At 42.5% G+C, this 21,041-nt stretch overlaps 1 protein-coding gene across 2 annotated transcripts in view; it reads right to left on the reverse strand.

Moving 5' to 3' along the window:
• Positions 1-1,759: 1,759 nt before the first annotated feature.
• Positions 1,760-21,041, reverse strand: part of mctp2a (multiple C2 domains, transmembrane 2a) — a 33,255-nt gene continuing 13,973 nt past the window's right edge. Inside the window, exons 18-23 of one of the 2 annotated variants that reach the window (XM_085779213.1) lie at positions 13,220-13,339; positions 12,081-12,122; positions 6,386-6,495; positions 6,155-6,264; positions 4,834-4,931; positions 1,760-2,649 (exon numbers count right to left, since the gene is read on the reverse strand). In XM_085779213.1, the coding sequence (XP_085635339.1) occupies positions 2,590-2,649; positions 4,834-4,931; positions 6,155-6,264; positions 6,386-6,495; positions 12,081-12,122; positions 13,220-13,339 (540 nt within the window). In that variant the 3' untranslated portion in view covers positions 1,760-2,589. The remainder of the gene's footprint in view (positions 2,650-4,833; positions 4,932-6,154; positions 6,265-6,385; positions 6,496-12,080; positions 12,123-13,219; positions 13,340-21,041) is intronic. The other variant, XM_085779212.1, reaches the window with a different exon arrangement.

Here is a 21,041-nt window from a genome sequence, read left to right on the forward strand (position 1 = left end):
TTAACTGCTGTGTGGCTCAAATGTTCATTAGCAAGCTTGTAAAACATCCAGGGATTTTCCCCACTGCATTCACGGGCCCATATTGCACAGTGACTTCCGCAACTGAGATTCATAGCCTTCCCTGGAGAAAACACACGGACAAATAATTCTTTAAATATGATTACACCTCTTTGAAAAGGGGCGTATTTTTGTTTGTGTGTGTGTGTGGATAGTACAAGTGTGCGCTGGTGCATGCAGCGCCAAATCAACAATTGTTGTAACCCTGTCAGACTCCTCTCTATGATCCATTGACTATGAATGATACAGGGAACATACAAGTGCACAACCTCAGTGCCACAGATTCAAAGATTTGACAGCTTGGAGGCAGGCAACCGTGGTCCCATATGACCCATCGTAATGTCACTGGCAGCATTTTCCTCAATAATATGTATTCCCCCATGACAAGATATTATTTCAACTTAAAAACTGCTATTCACCAAAGTGGGTATTTTGGTTCAAATGGGCGCTACGTGTCCACTAATTGCCAGGATCTTATTCACATATGATCTATCAGAGATTTAAATGGTGCAGCAGTTTGGTTGTTTGCAGAAATGTCGATTAAAAGTACCCTGGGAGTATGGCTTAATTGGTTTCACCTCTTGGGGACACTTCATCAGGCCTTGCCAGTGATCTGCTTGTACCCTCCACCTCCCCTCCTTCTTCAGCTCTGCCCTCCTCTCCCAGCACAGCCAAAACCAGAACCCCCCTCTCGTCCCCACCTCCTCCTCAACCCCAATGGGGCCAAGAATGTAGGAGGGTTTCAGCCAGTGTGTGGGATTTAGCTCGTCAGAAGCTCAGGGTCACCTCCACACCCTCTCACTTTGAAATGGACCCCTGGTGGCAGCTCCTGGGAGAGCCCAGTGATGTCTCTATCAGGCTGTCAAAAGAGATAGCCCGGGGCTCCACCAGGTCCCCCTGAGCCAATCAAACTCTTCACAAAGCACAGATGGATGCTCTTTCACCAGCATGCTACTGCTTAGGAGGGGAGTGGGAGGGTTTGGGTGGGGGTTTGGTGGGGGGGACACCCGGCCGTGATGCTCAGTCCCCCAGTCGGTTAGAACAAACTGCCATTGCTGGGGTCCAAGCATCAGTTCAGCCTACCCCCAGTTCTGACTATGTATATTATAGAAAGCAGGAGCCTACTCACTATTTGTCTACTATCAGAAAAAAATAAATAGCTGGTAAAGGAGGAAATTATTTTAGCAATGAGCTGAAATTGGTGCAATATGATCCAAAATTGCTTTATCAGGTAAATGTCAATGACTGATTTGTTTTTGGCACATAAACTAAATATGGTTGAGAAAATTGATGGAGGGTGTTTCTACTTCCCTCTACTTGGAAAAACTATTGTGAAGAGACAGATGGAAAAAACAGTGTGTGTGTGTGTAACCATTAGGTAGGCCAGGTGATTTTAGTGTAAATGTAAAGCACAAAGTGCTGAGGATGGAGAGAGTACTCTCTGTGAGATGAGCTTTTTCTCTCTCATCTGGACCCTGTTATTGTGAGAAGGCAACAAAGCAATGCATTAGGAAGCACACTGGAGCCACACAGCTTTGATGTGAGCTCGGTAACCAAGGCGCAGCGGTGGCCGGTGTGTGAGCTCTGTTCCAATGGCTGTGTTGTGTAATCAGATGTGTTTACTGTGTATTCAAGTAAAGAAGTGGTGTAATCCATCCTCACTAGAGTGCAGTTATTGCAAAAACACAGGCAAAAACAAGAGCTCAAACTGATCAAGATTCTTTATTCAGGATTCGTGCAAATGCTCCATTTGATGATGCAGACATGATACTGAGTAAAAATAAACTCTCATATTAATCTGGCTAACATGGCATAAAAACATAGAAACTTTATCTAAAAAATTAAGTCTGCCAGAGATAATACACATATAGTAGATAAATATAGATTTGTATCTGAGATTAAAATGTAGAAAGCTGACAGCGTATATTCTATATACAATAAAGTCTTACAGCACCACTCAGTCTCTGTCCCAATATAATAAATGTGCAATAAAATACATTAATTGACGCTGATTATTTCAATATCTGTGACATGAATGACCTTTTACCTTTAACTATATTAATACATGGATAAAGAAAAAACATTGGCATGGTTTGTTTTCCATAAACTGTTATGCTTGCATTAACTTTACCTTTAGGCAAATTTCTCAGTTTCATCAAAGTCAAAAAAGGTAAAACAGTGGAAGTCTAAGGTAAACCAAACCCGACGCTTTTCATTCCTTTTCAAAATTATACCCAAAGATGAAGGCTGAGCCTTGCAGCGTTCTCTTTTCTTTACCTCCCGGCTTGTGATTGACAGCACCATGTGCTGCCCTCCTAGCTGCTGCAGTTCACAGCCCCTGTCAGGGGAGTGGCAAACACACAGGCCAGAGAGCGGCTGGCTGCCCCTCAGCAGCAGGGGGCAGCGTTAGGGTGGTATGGTGGGGTGCACGGGGTTATGGGCTCTGGTAGTGCTGGAGCATTGTTGTCAGGTAGACTGTGCCGTACCACATTCAAAAGGAGACCAGCCTTTCATCCAGTGCGTCCGCGGAGCCTACTTCTTCTTCCGCGGCTGACTCTGGCTGGTGGGCGCTTTCAGTGCGCTGTACTGCACCTGTAAAAACAAACATGAGTTTGGTCAGAGGCAGGTAATCCGAGCTCAGTGGAGCGCACGGTAATGGCTCCCCTGAGGAGAGCTGGTGCAGGGGAAAGCGAGGCGGGCTCGCCTGTAATGAATCATTTTTTAAACACAGGAGCAGAGGGGATTAATCACAGGGAGGAAGGATTTGAAAAGTCAAGGGTTTCGTACCAGTGTACGCCCCCCTCATTCTGCACCACAATCACAATATTAGAAACAGACATCAACTGTTGAGATGACCTGCCAGGCCAGTGAGGGAGCTACAAACTGCATAATCATTCACTGTAAGTTATGTCCCCTGAAGAAGAACTTTGTGAAAGCCTGAGAATAGTATAAAGTGAGTGTTGTTTAAGTTGAGAAGTTACCAACATCGGCTGATGTGGAACTTTATTCGTGGCTTTCTTGACCCTTGGTGTGACTGATTTCTTCAGGCAAAACAAGGCCTGATATGACATTTGAACTTGCAACTTTGTTTTTTTCCTGCCAGTTACATATGTAGAATTAAGCTCAATATTGATTCACTCATGTTTCAGACTTTCTCGGAGAAATTCCATGATGTTCAAAAGGATTTACAAAATAAATTCATGTTGTAAAATCATGTTCTCTTTGACATTAAAAAAAATATCCAGTGCCCTGTTTTCTTCTGCTTTTTTTTTTTGTTTCAAAATTGCCACCATAATCTAAAGAAGCCTGATCATAGGCTAAACTGAAAAGGAGAGGAGCTGGAATTTGAAAACTTGCTTTTGAAGCAGGCTTGCTGAGCTCAAACAATACGGTGAATCTTTTGAATAAAGGTAAGAACTCTATGCTAATTAGCTGGTCTCCATTATTAGAATGGGAGATGGAATGTGGGAACAAAGTGACTGCCTCCTGCATCAGAACATGAAACTGTCCTCAGAACTGACAGATGCTTCTTATTTCGGGACAGACACAGCGTTGTCAGAAGTCCCCGTTTGAGGCAGACTTTGTAGATGTGCACAGGCACTAATTGCCAAGTCACATTTGCAAGAAAGACAGGAGTCAATTTTCAGCCTTTGTGGTGTTTCTGTGTCCACACCTATCTGAGGATTGAAGTTCTAAGTCAACAAAAACAAAATATGTGGTCTATTGTTTTGGGTCTCCTGTGTATATGATGTTAAGGTTATTTTTCTCAGTACATAATGAAACGTACTTATGATGAATCTTAAGGGTGTTTTGTTTTTTATGATTGGAGCTATTTTCAAGATGTAGTTTCTCTTTTAAACCGGGCTAAAAAGTATTGTTTCCATGGGATTTGAAAGTGAGTCATTTTCAAAGCTCAAACATTGTATCCCAATGGGGGAAGAAGACATACAAAGGATTCGGAATCAAAATGTATTCACCACCTTGTTTTGCCAACTCAGTCAGCCAAATCTCAAACAACACAGGCTCCCTCCAACATCACAGAGAAGTCAGCAATGGCTTGCTGCAGGAGGACATCAAGGGTGCAGCACAGAAACAGACTGGGGTGAGAGTGTCTTTCCAGATCCAGACTGTCAGGATTTCTCACTGAATTCTGTCTGGCGAGTTACCTGCGAGATGAAGGCTCTGTGTGGCACTTCATTTCCTGGCCAAGCAAAAAAAAAATCTCAGCGAGAGAACGGCGCTCACCCAGCACCACTTACAAAACCCTGACAGCTCTCCTCAGCCCTGTGATGTAAATGCAAATGACATATCAGCCATGGCTAATATGTAATCACATATGGCACCCAGCAAGACGACTGGGGCTCACGACTACATTAATTGACTCTACCACCCTGAAGTGACTGAGGCCACATCAGAGTTTCCGCGCTGACACAACAGCCAGAGACGTCAGGAGCCCTCTGCCAGCCCTCGGCCAATCACCAGCTTTAATGTCACAGCGCTTCAATCAGACGGGACAAAATTGCTAATAACGGACGAGGCTGCAGCAATATGGCTGAGGACAGATCTGAACATCTCCTTACTCATGCACCATGGCGACTACATGGAGCTCCACCGAGGAATAATTGGGCCAGGGCCGCTTTAAAGGCGAGAGTCCATTAATAATCAAACAAAGCCAGAGGATATATTTCCGCAACACTTGGGAATTCTGGTACAGCAAATAATGCAGACATCTTCAGGGAATTCCCTCCCTATCTGTATGTAAAACTGGACCCTTACCTTTTCAACATCAGAAGGCACCCTCTTGAGGAAATCCAGTATTTCATTACTGTCAATAGTATATGGGTTGCGCAGCTTCTTGGTAAATTTGTTAACGCCTGTGAAAACAAGAACACATTAATAAATAAAGGTGTCATAGCAACTGGCATATTTTTACACTGCTGTACAGTGTGAAAAATATCAATAATAATAATAAAAAGAACTGTGTAATCCTATCTACTGTATGCGCAAAATGTAGAGCCCACCAACATGTCAGTCATTGCACTGCACGATGCAGTTTCAGCTGATCCCTTTCAGCCAAAGTGGACTCAAGCATGTGTCAATAAAATGGTGACAAGTATGGATAAGGCAGTACTTAATCAATATGTTGCTATAATTTGAACAACAGGCTAGAGTTTCATTGCAACTTTTCCTGACTTTCGTGTGCTTCAATCTGATCATTTCCAGCATATCTATATTTACTTTGCACATGGCTACATACCACAGAGATAGAAATATCTCTGGGGTCTTGTAATGGGACCATTATATTCACAGCTTGGTACTGCCTGTACCTCAACATGCAGACAAAGAACCTAAGGACTTAAATATGTGCAAGCAACTTGAAAGGCCTGCCTTGCAACCACAGAGATGGGGGTTAACTGGGGAGGCAGTGGAGTGTCTCAGACTGTGTGTTTTTTGTTTGATATGATGGTTTTTTGGTATTGATTGTGTTGAAGGCAGTGTGGAAGTACAGTGGTTGTGGGCTTACAGCTGGAGGAGGAGAGCCTGTTAAGGGCAGCATATCTCCCTGACCACTGAGATGACTGTCTATTCTGTATGACTACAGCAGATAATGAGAGGCTAGACCAGGAGCCTACAGACTGCCCAAGGACATCATGTATTATATACAGCTTGCTGCTCTACCTCTGCTTTGTTTTCACACAAACCCTAGGCCTTGCCTCTGCCGGGCTCTGCTACATCAGCCCACACTGAGCAAAGCAAACCTCTGCAGCTGTCTGATCTGTGCATCTGCAGAGGTGTAGGGATGGCAGAGTTCTTAAATTACTGTACTTCATTAAATCTTGGATATGCAGTTAGGAAGAGTGAATAAGAGTTGTCTTTTACAACAGTGGAGTGGACATTGATTTTTATGCTATTTGTCGGGATGTTTTGCTCAGTAATAAAGGCTCAAGCAAGAAAAAGACAGTTGTTAAAATTGCTTTTGTTATTTTCCCCAATACACTTATATTTATACATATATAAAGGGACCTTTCTGTAAACAGTTTTACAGTATGAATTAAATTGTGCTTTTTTTACTTGAGAGAAGAAGAGTAGAACTTACCCCATATAAGCACAAGATATCGCAGCGGGATAAAATACAACACTGCTGTTGACACAAACAGCATCAAGCAGGCCAGGCATGACATGAAGGGGACAGACCAGTTGAAGATGCTGTAAAAACATACAATAATGTCAGATTAATGTTTAGATATATTGAAACTATTATATTTATAATCCAAATAAACTGATAATCAGGTCAATTTTGGAAGACGAATGGAAGTGGCTGAATTACTTCTTGATTCGCTCTCCAATGTTTGCGAGTTCCTCCAAAACATTCTGGACGACCAGCACCACTTCCTGCACCATATGTATCTTATCCATCAAGCCCTTTTTTGCGCTCTCCTGAAAAAAAAAAGAAAAAGAAAGAAACAAAAAATGCACAGACACTGATGAGGTACACTGTATGTCAATTGTTGGGCAGAGTAGACAAAGACCAGTTTATCTCTGCTATGCTATTATGTGTGATTTATCTATTGAATGGCCCATAATGAGCAAACACTGTACATCTTCAGTCTATGCTTTTGAAGATGAGACAGACTCAGTGCTCAGAAGCTGTTATGTGGATGGGTGAGAGATTTCAGCTTTTGTCTGCCACACACAATAGAGCTGTTGCACAAGTGCAGCACAATCAAGACTCTCTGGTAGATGAAAAGTACACAAAATGGCTATCCGCAATCAGGCAGACTAGACAACCGAGACAAGAAGTGCAGGGGCCTCACAACTTAGGAGAGATTCCATTCTAGCAGCCGACACCGGACAAGTTTGAACATGTTTTTACAAATCTGTCAGGTCTGGCTTTCTAACCTACTCCAACACTTTCTCTGCATGAGAAAAACCACTAGATCTTGACTTAGGACACCAGTCCGATGTGTGCTCATTCACTCTTTCACTCACATGGGTTCTGACCGCTAATAACATATTATTTGCTTTAAATGCACTACGGTAGTAATGACTGAGTCTGGCAAAGCAATAAGTCAACATAGGAGGGGGCTGGACGGTTGGTTTTCTCAAAAGAAAGTGATCACATCAAGACCAGAAATAACGAGTGTGAAGCCTTCCAGAGGCAGAGGAGTGACTAGAGATAACACGACTAACACAAGCTAAAGAGGGCTGAGAAGCCTCACATCAAAAGGAGGAAATAATGACAGGAATGATGACAGAGAGGAGGGTGGGAGAGGAAGAGTGAGACAGGGAACAAGAGTGTTGGGGGGAGGGCGCTCTGATGGACCCTAACAGGAGGCTTGAGGATGTCTATATGTTTATGTTACAAGTCAGCCAAAGCCGCAGCCTGTGTGCATTGACAGGGTCCAGACAGAATGCCTTTATCAGAGCTTCATGAGGCAGCCCCTGGGAACACACTGTCTGCCAGCACAGAGAGACTCCCCACTGTCAGGCCCGCTCTCCTCCACAAAAGGCGCAGGAAGAGAGCAATTCCCACACTAGTAGAGCCTCCCCCACTGGGCTCAGATCTGGACAGACACTGGAGGCTGAGCACTGTCCAAAAAAGGAAGAACTATCACAAATATGCTTTCTTTGAGATTAACATCTCATGGTCTCATCATGGGGAAAGAGGACTATCTGTGTGTACGCATCATCCCTCTCCGCTCCACTGCATCGGGGGGCTGAGTAAAAAACCTTCCTGTGTATTCTTTACTCCACATCAGGTGTTAATTGATCTTGTTATGCTAACTTTATTTCGTAGACTGGAAACACTGCTAAAAGCTATTATGATCTGCATCCATGAGCTACTTACGGCCCCACAGAGCCACGCTTTGAGTTTCATCTGTTAAGCTCAAACTCCTTTTCATATTTCCATTTAAAATTGCTTCAGTGACTCAATTACATGATTTAGAATTCAAACCTAATAAGAGACATAACTGCTGTGGATACAGTTGCAAGGTAGTGTTGTCACGATACCAACATTTTGGTACCGGTATCGGTACCAACATGTTTTTCGATACTTTTCGATACTTTTCGGTACTTTTCCAAATAAAAAGAGAACACAAAAAATATCATTATTGGCTTTATTTTAATAGAAAATCTTAGAACTATAACATATGCATCAGTAAATAATCAGTAAATCGGTAAACAGTCACTGCTGCTGCAGGATTAAAATTCCATCTATATTAATCTGAACTCTTCCTAAATTAAAACATTAGTGGTCTGTTTAAAAATGAATATCAACTTGTTTTCTTTGCATTATTTGAGGTCTGAAAACACTGCATCTTTTTTGGTTATTTTGACCAGTTGTAATTTTTGGGAGAAATTGTTATCAGAATGAAATGAAATGTTCATGTTACTCAAACACACACACCTATTGTTTCCCATACGTTAATTTGCCCCCTCCCCTCTCCGCGTAGCGCTCCCTCGCTGTGCTCACTCACTCACAGAAAGAGAGAGAGAGAGAGACAGAGACAGAGAGAGAGAGCGAGCATGCCAGTGGTGATCCGCGGTACAAACGAAACGTATCAACCAGCACTGTTTGCATTAATTAACGAGTCTGTGGCGGCCCGTCTCTCTCGCGCGCGGCGCGCACACACACACAGAGATACACACATAAACACAGGCACATGGACAGGTGGCGCTGTAACGGTAATAAAAACAGCACCTTGCTTCGTTTGTGACTCGCTCGCTCGCTCGTCTCGGCTCAAATTACAATGCGGCGACGTCACCGCTGCCGGCGGCGCAAAATGAAAGTACCGGTCCCATCTAAGCGCAGTATAGTACCGTTTTAAATGCGTCAGTACCCCGGTACCAATCTAGTACCGGTATACCGAACAACCCTATTGCAAGGTAAATTTAGCCAGAAACACAGCTCCAGCAGGAAAAAAAAGAGAAGCTGTACTGGCTTTCATTCCTAAAAGGAAAAACAGACAAATAGATGTACTCTGAAGTATGCATCAAGAGACAGAGCTCTCGTGATTATCATTATTCAACCGCTTTAAGATTCTTGAAATCCTCCATCTCCTTAGCGACCAAAACTGAAGTCCTCCCTACATTAATCATCTGATGATATTCTTTATCTTTGTTCATTCCTCTTTTCAGTATGTACATGAGCGCAGAGACAACAAAAATAAATAAAAGATCTTCTTCTGAAATGGAAAAGGATGGGTAAACTAGGGACAGACTAAATGAATCCTAAATGTCTACTGATTAGAAAACCTGTGTGAAATCATATTCTCATTTCAGATAAAATTGTAAAAGCTTCCTTTTAAGGTGCAGTAATGGAGAACCAATTTGATCTCCTGCACAAAGGTAAACATACTCTCCCAGACATGTGGGGTGTTATCAAAGACTGGAAAAAGCTCATTTAGCATCATTTTAATTAGAATAAACGGTGCCAAATTTGAATTCTCAGACTGAATATTTTCCTAGTGACTTTTCTGACAAAGATAAGAAGTGCATCTAAATGAAAAACACCTGTGTTCCTGGCAAATTATCTCATATGGAGCTAAAATGAGCTAACAAACAATTTGTGGGGATAAGATGCACACAAAAAAAGCTTCTCCTCAGGCTTTAAAGTGTTTGTGGGTTAGTGCGCGGTGGTTCTCATGAAGCGCATCACAGATCATGACATGGGCAGTCTGTCTGACTGGTGTGTTCAAGGAGACCCAGCGGTAACTGTGGACTATCGGGTGAGAGATGGAGTTACCCCCACCCCCCTTCCAGCCCATTCTAGCACCCCCACAACCAGCTCCTCATCCTCCCTGCGGCTCCCCTGGGCCAGTCTCTAGGAGCAAGTCAACCCCAGACCAACACTGCCAGCCAGGGGGCAATAAGAGGGCTGTTTCATCTCCCATGTTCATTTCTATTGGAGATCTATGGACTTGTTTTGCCTCTCTCTGTTTCTTTATGTTACGATTAAATATTGTCTATCTGCACAATTGATACCTAAGGCCAAAGGGAAGTCACTTTGCCCACACATAATTTGTAAGCTGTCTCTTTCCCTGAGGACAGATTTGTTCACAGGCAGAGAATCTGTTCTGTATTATCCTGCTGTAACACTGCCTTGCCTTTCGTCTCTCTTTAACGTCATGCCTTCACATTCTTGCTGCTCTGTCTGAGGTTTACATATTTCCTTCCTCAAGGGGAAAAAAGGGGGATAAAAACATATTTGAGTGGTAATCATAACCTTCTCAGAGGGAAAAGCCTTTATTCACATGTTAGAGGAGAGACGAGGGGGGAGGAAGCAAAGGCTTTGAAGTCATCAAATTTAACACTGATCACTCTTTAACCCCAAATATTTTTAAAGAAGACTTTGATAGGAGGTGTAAAGCTACACTGCTTGATCTAACTGCATGATATCACATTCAAGTGACAGCAAGACCATAACAAGACTTTCAAATAAGCCACTTTAAATTAAAGCTGACAGCTTAAAACAAACATGGCTGAGTGCTTAATTAGTAAATGAAAGGAGATATTTCATTTCCTCTAAGTGTGAAAGGGCTTAGGAGTCTCATGGAAAACCTTTCAAAAAGCTTAAAGAGGCGAAGGCAGAGTTCGGAAACACATGCAGCATATTGAGAAAATCTTAAAACTCTCTGAAGACACTGGTTTTACTTAAACCACAGGAAAAAAATAATTCAAACATCCCCGTGTTGAGATTTTAAGGTAAAGACAGATGAAGCACTGACATTGAATTTAATGTGATTGTGAGCATGAATTTTCTGCATCGCTGTTTGTTTAGGCACCAGTTCTCCTGCTAGTGTTCCTAGCAGTGATAGCAAGTGCAGCTTCCCACTTTGTGTGTGCAGACATATCATGCGAGTTTCATCTGCGAATTAGCCCATCCTTTCAGACAGGATTTGGTGGATGTGCCTGTGTTTTTAAAAGAAGCTGGCTTTTTTTCATAGCCCCAGGTCACCACAACAGAATATATTGAGCGCATTATGGATATGAATCCTGGGCCTAGACACGCAGCACAAGGGTCATTGCTTGGAGGCTTTGTGTTAGTTCCACACTTCATTGCCATAAAGCAATAATACACATCCCTGTTAACTCTTCCTTCTTTACAGAAAACAGTGGGATGAGTGTAATTGAATATTATTTGCTGTGGGGAAGTATAATTTTCAGGCTACTTAAAGATTTCCTGTTGTTTTTGTTTTTCAAGAGACACCAGAGAGATGTATTAATAAACATTATCATTTATGATTTCTCACAAACGTACAAGTAAAAATGACTGATAACCTTTGGGGCGGAGCATTCGTTTTCTGTTGTAGTGTTGTACTTTGTTCATTTGTTCTGCTAGTAAAAGGTCATTCTCAACATAACTATACCATTTAGACAATGATGGCAGAGTAAAAAAAAACCTACCGATTCAATCCCCAACAGCTGTGCAAAATCTAATTGATGGCGCTGCCGCTGTTTAAATTTGATTTATAGATTTTCAAAGGGCTGCAGTATCTCAGACGAGTGCATTTGAAGAGTGACACTGAATACCCAGAGGATCAGAATAAAGAGCTACATGCTACAACACTTTCAAAGATGTTGCCCTCATTTGGGATGCAGGAAAAATATTTCTATTCTTAGTTAGAAAAGAACTTGTGAGAGGAAACTGTCAGTGGGACTATGCTAAAATATTGACTAAAACCTGTATGGCTCTTTGGTCGAATATTTTCTGTTTTCAAAGAAGCATTTGTTCATTTGTATCAGAAACAGAGCTATTTGTTCAACCAGGAATCTGTAGTATCCAGCAGCATGCAGAGATTGCCATGTGTTTAATTCAACCTTGGTTATTCAGAAAAAAAATATAAGCTCTGATAAGTCTAAAAACCACAGAGTAATGTCACAGTTAGATGTTAGAACAGCCAGTGTTTATGGCAATGCGTTAAAGATATATCTGTATTTAGAGTGAAGCCTACGATGTGATAAAATTCCACCAGAACATATTATCCCATAAAATGTTAGAAAGAGACAAGATAAAATACCTTCTCGTCTTCCTCTTCGTCGTCACCCATGCTCATGTTCACCTAAGAGAAAATAAAGGGTAGAGGGTGATTTCAAACGAACGGGACATGTGGGCACTGGAGCATTTTTAACAAACACCTAGTAATGAAATTTTCTTTGAGTACATTCACCCCTATTGGGAGAGGCTTGTTTCCATAGAGACTGCATCACAGGGGTGACCTCACACAAAAGCAGAGGTGAAAGAGGGCCTTCTTCACAAGAGCACTGTCACACCAAAGCAATCTCATTTCTCCACAACATAAGCACACAGAAAAACAGAAAGAGGAAAGGGAAAAAAAACACATTTAATTTGGATGCTGTTGCCTAGATCACTTTATATCAAGTCATCCCTGACCCCACTGTGGTGCACGCTGTGACATTGCCTGGGAACAGAGCTGTGTCATTGCCAGCTAGAGGGTCACAGAGGGGTGACAGAGTCTCCACACTGGATATGAGGGTGAGTCTGGGCTTTAACATTGCCTAGGGACGGCATCTTTTCCAGCAGCCATAAACACAATCACTGGGCCGAGGATGTTGCTTTGGGGAGGGTGTGTGAACAGGCCAGGCCCCTGGCTGGCCAGTGAGAAGGCTTACAACACAGTGAAATTGGGGGGCAGTCAGAAGTGTGAACAGTATTAACCTTCACAGACATGTGTAGGGCAAACATAATTTCCATAACAGTAGACAGAGAGGAGATAGTGGTATATGGTGGAAACAACTATAGTCGTGCCTTTTCAGATGTGGTGAGGGTATATCAACAGACTACAGGCTGTATATACATTTACCATGATTTAATTTCAGCTGCTTCTTTCTGCTCAGTGTTTTATTAGGCCTCTAGAGAGCCAACAGAAACTTGTCTAACTATAAAACACAAGAAGATACCACGTTTGACTGTACTATAGAGCTGTACTTTATAGAACAACCCCTGTATTTGTTGCAGTTGCGACAGTGGTTAATTGATATTACTATAACAATGCAGTTCACCAAATGTTTGCGAGCAGCATTTCATTCCATACCAACACAGGTAGGTTAACATATAGATTGAATTTGCACCAGAACAGCACGCATCTACGGATCTGTATGAATGAACTCTGAGGAGTTCAGAGTCTTCATCACTCACCAGGTCCTGGTTGGAGTTGGCCTTCCCTGCAGTGAGCTGGAAGTAGTTCCAGCCGACGAGCAGAAGCAGGAAGAGGGGCAGCATGAAAAGCTCCCAGTGCCACACCGTCACGAGGAAGATCTGAGGAGACAGGACATGACAGTATAACGCACCACACTATAGCACCGTCACCCAGCTTTCAAATCTCAGCAGGCCTGTTCCCAAAAACAAAATATATGACAGATTTAACCACGTCCTAAATCTCATGAAAAGCAAGCATGTAAAGCCTCTGTGATTTACAGCCAATGGCAACAGATTTTACTCTCAGTGGTTTTAAAGTAACAGACATTCAGGGACAACTTTTAATATCTTGAAATCCTATTTATATATACCAATAATACTGTGCTGGCAGAGAGCCTTACTGCTCAAAAGAAAGTATGACATGGATAGGCATGGTATGCTGTCTTTTAACTAGCACATCAAATCCTCTTAAGATTCGGAGGCAGCGAGGCTCTCTGACGAGGCACATATGGCAACTGGAGAAGCATTTGCAACATTTACCCCCTCCGTGGCGATGATACTGAGAAAAGCCAAGACCCCTGGTAGAAATAAGATGGATCACACTGAATGAGTAATCCCTCATAATTCTGTAAAGGAGTGGTGCTAAGCACGTTGCACAACACCCACTGCATTTCACAGCAGAGCACTAATTGGACGGCTGCATTTAAACCCATTTAGTGACAGCCTAATGAGTCTGTTTCCAACTGAAATTATCAGGAATGTGTGAGGAGGATCACACCAGCAGGTTGACAGGGATGAAATAAAATGTCCCTGACAGCAAGTTGAATCTTAAAATCTATTATAGTGTGATTATGCGCCAATACACCCAACATATGTTCAACTTTTATTTTCACAATATAAATTTTTCCTCATATTTTATATTGAACATTCTCCATAATTAAAGCACCAATTGTAACAGTTAGATTTATTGTGCTAAACTTCTACTACTACTCTACTACTTTTTTTTTTTTTTACAAAGTTTATTTCAAAACATTGGATATAACTGATGCTGACCCCACACAATGGTAGCTCTGTGCAGTCTGGGCTCAAAGAGCTGCAGGCTGGTTAGAGTACGAACAATATGTTCGAGTTAAGCCCGAGACAGGATGTGAAGCACTGGGGCCTTCGGGCCTCAATAGCAGGCCTGTAAACAGCAGACTGCTCCTGTCATAGCAACCACACAGAGATCATGCATGTTGCTCTGGGGGCCAGTCTACCTACCGCCACACCAGGCCTAGGTTAAAACGGCCACCAGAGAAACGTGAACCATGAGTAATGCAGACACCACTGTGGCCCTTAGGCTTCACCGCTGTACCGCTTATTATCACTCCATACGACCTGGGAGATGGTGGGCGAGCCGAAGCGTCATGCAGAAACACAGCGGGATGACCAGGATGCGCGGAAATGAACAATATGAACAATATGTTTTTATGAGCGTTCGTTTGAATTACGTATACGGCGACAAACTAGAGCTGGTGGGGGATATGAAAGGTAAACAATGAATATGCATAAGGTGCAGAGGTATCTGCAGTACATCTCCTCCCTGTTATGAATAACCTACGTCATGTGTTGTCACCTCAGTTCCCATGAGGCGATTCTAAAGCGACGCTCCCCTCACCCCAGAGGAATTCAGCTGGCTGGTGGACAGGTAGCTTGTCATATACCCAGCATTCTCATAAAAAAGGAAAAAGAAAGGTGGGGGAAATGTGCCTGGAAACTGACATGAGCCCAGCAGGAATGTTGAACCTCCTTGCCCTCCCTGCAAAAGCTGCTACATTAACCACTAAAGTCTAATTGCTTGGTCTCTGTCTTCCTGTGCAAGTCAACAGAGGGAGCCAATTCATTTCCGCCCAGGGAGCCGGCAGAGAGAATCTGTCACAGGTATTCATAATCGCCCACTAATGCAAATTTCTGCTCACCACGTTCTGGCTCAGTGGACAAGATAAAAGCCTACAGAAATACAATGCCTTGTGTCTAAACTGAGTGCTTAAATGAGGGTATAAACCAAAACTGTCAGAAATATCTTCTCAATTCCTCCCTCATGGTATGTCAGCCCATGTGTTCAGGATTTACATGCTTTTTTAACTGGGGAAAACCTCTCAGATTCCTTCACTCAGGTGCACAAACTGAGACTTTGCCGTCAGATATCCCACAGTAATGAGCAGAGGCAGGGCTATACCTTCCCCTTGTCTCTTCACATTCTCTAGAGTTTCTGTGAAACGGAGACAGAACTAATTCCCCCACTAAGTGGTTTATGTTTTATAAGCAAGCAGTTGAGTGATTAAAGGACATGTTGGACAAAGTGCAACCTTCCAGGCGCAAGTGTAAATTTGTAAAATAACTAACTAAATAAATAAATAAAAATAACCCACATTTTAATTGCCATCAAACATGAGCTCCATTTCAGTCTAAAGGGCCAGTCTGCATATTTTTTCATCCTTTCGGCAAATTACGCATAAGTAAAACCTTTTTAAACTCGGCAGTGCTAATATGTTGCTCAAGCAGTGAAGCAGTCATTTATTTAACCAAAAAGGACATAAAACAGCAAAGAAATGCAATGGAGGTAATAATTAATGATATACCTGAGCATTTAGGTTTACACACAACAGAGGTGGATAACAAACGACTTGTAATTGAACAAGTGTTAGTATGTATGTCTGGAAGGAGTGTCTCTAATGTAGGAAACCTCCCTTGACAAACACCCTTTAGCTGAAAAATGCCTGTATGATTATGCACTGGGTGCCTGGGGAGAAAAAAAGAGAATGAATTAATAAAACTATTAGCACACGGTGGAGTAGATGATGGAGATGCACTCTCCTTAGCCACCTGTAAGCGCTTGGAGAAGGGGGCAACCCTGGGCAGAGCAATTCTGCCAGCAGGGTTAAGAACAGCCTGACAGATTTGTTTTATAGTGCCATTAATATGATTCCACTAAATGCATTCTGCGCCTTCTCATGCAGATCCCCTGGCCAGCAGAATCCAGCACCTAATAATAAAGCACTCAGCGATTAAAAGTGTGAATAAAATAACTTAAAGCTGAGCAAGCATGGCAGCTCCCACCACCCACACTCTCCCAGGAGATGGAGAAGGGATCGTAGCAGGAACAAAGGGACAAAGACACCCTCTATAAGAGTTTCTACCATCCTGTAAATTGATTAAGAGAGGAGGGGGTGGCCCAGTCTACCAACCCAAACTACTGACTGGCAGACGTACCACCAGACTGCAAGGCTGCCAAATGCTCCCCTTATACACCACAGCAGACAACAGGCTATAAATACAGGCGTCACATCAGTATAACACACATAATACTGTTGATGAGCCAAATTAGTGTAATGTCACAGCACATGGGACCATACAGTATAATTACTGTTGCTGTAAAAAAAAAAAAAAACCCTCCGCAAACTAAAAACACCCTTTACACTGTTTGATTTTTGTTTTTTTAAACATGGTAGGTTTAAAAAATACCCTTATTTTTAAGTTTTATGTACCATCCCAAAAACATGGGAGATTTAATCTTGGCTGTATCTTCACTATTTCTCTTCAGTTGCACTCCACTTGGAAAGCTAAACAAAGCGAGAAGAACGCCAGCCAGCATTATGAGGGTCAGTCATGGGGGCTGTGGACAGATGCCAGATTACGTGAACATATACTGAAAGAATTTAACAAGACTGACTTCAGGCTGCAGGGTGTGTGTGTGTGTGTGTGTGTGTGTGTGTGTGTGTGTGTGTGTGTGTGTGTGTGTGTGTGTGTGTGTGTGTCTGTGTGTATTTACGCCAGAAGACAGAAAAAGGACATATTTCATGTGCGTGAGTATGTGCAAGTATGGGCTATACAAATATTAAGACAATAAATTAAAATTATTATTATTTTAAAAAATGGATGGGAGCCTCTGTAGAACCTTTAATAGACTTTCCTGTGATAGAGATGTTCTTTTTCTGGGTGAAATCAAGGGCAGTGAAATTAATCTGCATTACTTCCTCAATTAAAATACAAAAAAGAGATTAATAATGAATCAAAAGCAGAAGTAGCAGCTCAGCTCACGCAGGTTTTTTTTTTTTTTTTCCACCAGGCTGAAACGTAGTCTGGCTGAGGGCTTATGTAGGGGACAGGAGCGGCAGGCTTTAAAGTAGCTGTAAACGCAGAGCAATGAGACATGTAATTTGTGTTGAGCTTGGGCCAGTGTGGGGACAGGCTTTCAGGGGGTGTCGGAGGCAGAGGAAGCACAGATAAGATTTCTCTTCGGGGCAGGTAGAGTGTGTGGGCAGCCATAGTGCTCTGAGCTAACGCTGAATAAATATTTCACATACGCTCAGCTCAAGTCTTATCGACTGGGGAGAGAGGGAGAGAGGAAGAGAGGAAGAGGGGGAGAGAGAGAGAGAGAGAGAGAGTGAGAGAGGCTACATTCGAGAGAGAGCAATAAAATGGGAAATTTCATGTCCCTCTTCAGCCGGTTGAAATCGGTTGCAACAGTTCTGGAGTGTGACACAATTTACAATTCAATTTTGAGATCAAACATGGATATACTAACTTTGATATTTACTGTACTTTACTAACTCAAGTTAAGAGGTTAGTTTTCCACTTTGTTTAAAATTACTACTATTACTCTAACCCTTACCCTAACCCTACAAACTTTAGTAATAAAACCATAAAATAAAATATAACCACAAACAATTTATGGTATGAAGAAATCTGAAACAAACAAAAAAATCTATAACAATAATAATAAAAATAATATATCATGGTGTTGTGTAGTATAATTCCAGCTAATTCAGGATAAGACATTTTTTTAAATTTGTAAATGAAAGGTCAGCCATAGCAAAATGATAAGCAAATGCCACAGCTCGTAAGGACGCCTGCACAGCACAGTGTAATAGTGATAGCAGCTCTTTATCAAAGCACTGAGGAAGACCAGCCATGCAGGGCGAAGCATTAGCATTTGCTCGCAGGGCCAGCGCTGGCCGTTGTCTCCCCGCCTGTCTGACACATGCCAGGGCCAGAGCAGCACCAGTTCGAGGCTGGAGCGGGGCAGTCGGCGGGGGCCCCGTGGTGCCTGTCAGTGGTGGCTACACTGACCCCACACTCCGGCACTGGCCACTAGTGTTTAATCCGTGTCGGGAGCGTTAACACTGAGCGACCTCCTGGGTGACAGATCTGCCATGCGAGCCTTTTCCCCTGAGGAGGTGGGGAGGGAGTGGCATGGACTCTCTCTCCCTGTCAGCTCGGCTCACACGCACGTTAACGCAGTGGGGCCAAGACTGGCGCCGGAACAGCCACACACAGGGGCGGACAGGTCGCCGCCTCAGCTGCCTGGGGAGTGGTGTCCTCTGTGACTGGGAAGGTGGCGAGTATGTTAAAGGCAGTCATTACGATACAGCGCACACAATGGGGTTAAACGCAGAGCACACTTCATCTAGGCTGGGAACACGCATAATATATAACAACAAAGTAGAACAGATGCACAGATAAAACCCTGTCATCTTAGGTGTCAACGCGCTCATTTAGTGCAGTGTGCAAAATATTAATCTGAAGACACGACTTAACCTGTTCGTACTTAAAATTTACTTTAAGCTGTTTAATAATGTTAAGTAATAATGATGAATTTGGTTAGTTTAAATTGAATAAAATGTGTTCTCAAAACTGAAACCCATGTCCTAAAACAAATCAAAATGGGAACAATTTCACAGCCCTAATGAAGTGAAAATTAGCACTGAAAGCTTATTAATCCCACTAATAAGGGGACATGTTTCAAGGTTACACGTTGCATTCAGCCGGCCTCAAGAGCTGTCAACTGACACAAATCCATTCAGGGCAGCTAAATAATAATACTGTGTGAAATCAGGAGGCACTGCTCAGCAGCTTGCGAGTAGTTATAGCCTATCATTTAATAATTAATAGATCTCAGATTCAGACCCATGAATACACAGATCGCCATCAGTGCCATCATTTTTTCCCCTCCTAGACACATTCCCACTGCGCAGTCTGTGAGAACTCCCACAGCCATAGCGATGGAGAGTGTAACCCCCATGAGACTGAAGAAACCCACTCCTTTAAGGCCTCCAACTTTTTCAAACAGAGAGAAAACAGATGCAAAGCAGAAGCAAGAAGACAATTCACAGGCTCGCACAGTCCTCTCGCTGTTCTCACAAAAGCTCGGCCACACTGCAATGCAGTAAACCACAAATGGGCAGATCCAAGACTCACAAAGCATCTCATTTTCAGGGACAGTGTTAACAAGAACAATTATGACAACTCTGATTATAGCTTTGATCTCGGCTGGGCTGGTGTTCTGGTTAATGGCCCCGACTGCTGTGGCTCCACACAGGTGGTCTCTGGAGACCTCTGGAGCCAGATCTGACCCTGTCCTGCCCTCATCTGGGGAGACGGTGATTCTATCAGCCCCCAAAAAGCGCCCGTTGCAGCTGCCAAGTGTGTTTACAGCTGCACCGCATCAAACATTCATCAAATGCCATCTTTACAGTGTGTGATGTGAGGCAATCAGCATTTCACAGGCTGTCAAATGATGTCTAAAGCGGGTGCTACCTGGCAGTGTCAAAAAGAAATACTCACATAAGGTATACAGGTTTCTTTCTAGTCTAACTCCTGACAGATGAGGTACCTCATATGTTAAAATATTAATTCTACTTAAATACTTAAAGCAGTCTAATGACAGCAAAGCTCAAAATCAGCTTTCAAGTGTAAATGATCTTTTTTCTTTTTTTAACTTTCATCCATTTCATCTAAATCAAAATTGTTCTCAACTTTAAACTTCTGAAACAGATTAATTTGGCTGGATAATACATGCTCATTTAGCTTCTCTCCTTTTTTCTTTCCTTTTTTTCTTTTTTTTTTGGTAGAAGAAACTTGTTTCTCTTAGTCTAATGCACAGAACGGAGGATTTCACTCCAAGTTGTTCCCACGAATGGCTCCTGTTGGGAAAAGTAACTGATCTCCTTAGCGCCTCCATTCATCTTTCCAGCAGTGCTGTAGCTCCATCTACAGGTCCTATTCTTGTGTGCAGCAAAGAACTCTGGGTGACCCCTCTGCAGTCACTGCTGATGTATAGCACATTCATCTCGCTCAGTCTTAGTGAAAAGCACATCTAAAGGCCGTTATTTTATGAAGATTTTAGCTGTCACATTTTCTCTCTCTCAGAGAAAGGAACATGCTGTTGTCAAACTCTTGAAAAGCGCAGATCCTAGGCTCATTACTGTAGCATAAACAAGCTGAGGGAGAAAAAAATCCAAATTTCTTGTTTGTATTTCCGTTCACTGATGAAAATGTTTATGAGGATTTGCCAGAACTTTGTTTAAATGCGTGAGAAAGATTTTTTTTTCTTTTTCAGTTTTTTTTTGTTACATTACCTAATTAGACTCTATTTTAAAACTACAACTCAATAGGGGAGGGGTGTGGGGTGTGTGTAGGGGGACTGAAGGCAACTTCAAACAGTATGGACAGTGCTGATGAGAATGCACAATCTGAACAGGTAACCTCCTGCACTCGCAAACGGTGACAATAAATGCAAGTGTTTCCATTTCCATTCCCTACAGAGTTTCCTCTCACACAGTAACATTCAGTGTAGCATAAAAACTAAATAACCCATCAATCTGTAAATGCTCAATTTATATGTTCCTGGATGTGCAGCTTTCCGTTTGCCATTCATGAGGGAAAAGTTATTTTGGTATGAACAAACAAGACTTCTTCCTCTACTTAAAAAAAAGAGAAAGAAAGAAAGAAAACAAAACTACAAAAAAATCCCTCATTTTTCCCACATTGCCATTCACTA

The sequence above is a fragment of the Trachurus japonicus genome, chromosome 6 (assembly GCF_045865225.1).
Source record: "Trachurus japonicus isolate A0001 chromosome 6, Traja_1.0".
Taxonomy (NCBI): Eukaryota; Metazoa; Chordata; class Actinopteri; order Carangiformes; family Carangidae; genus Trachurus; species Trachurus japonicus.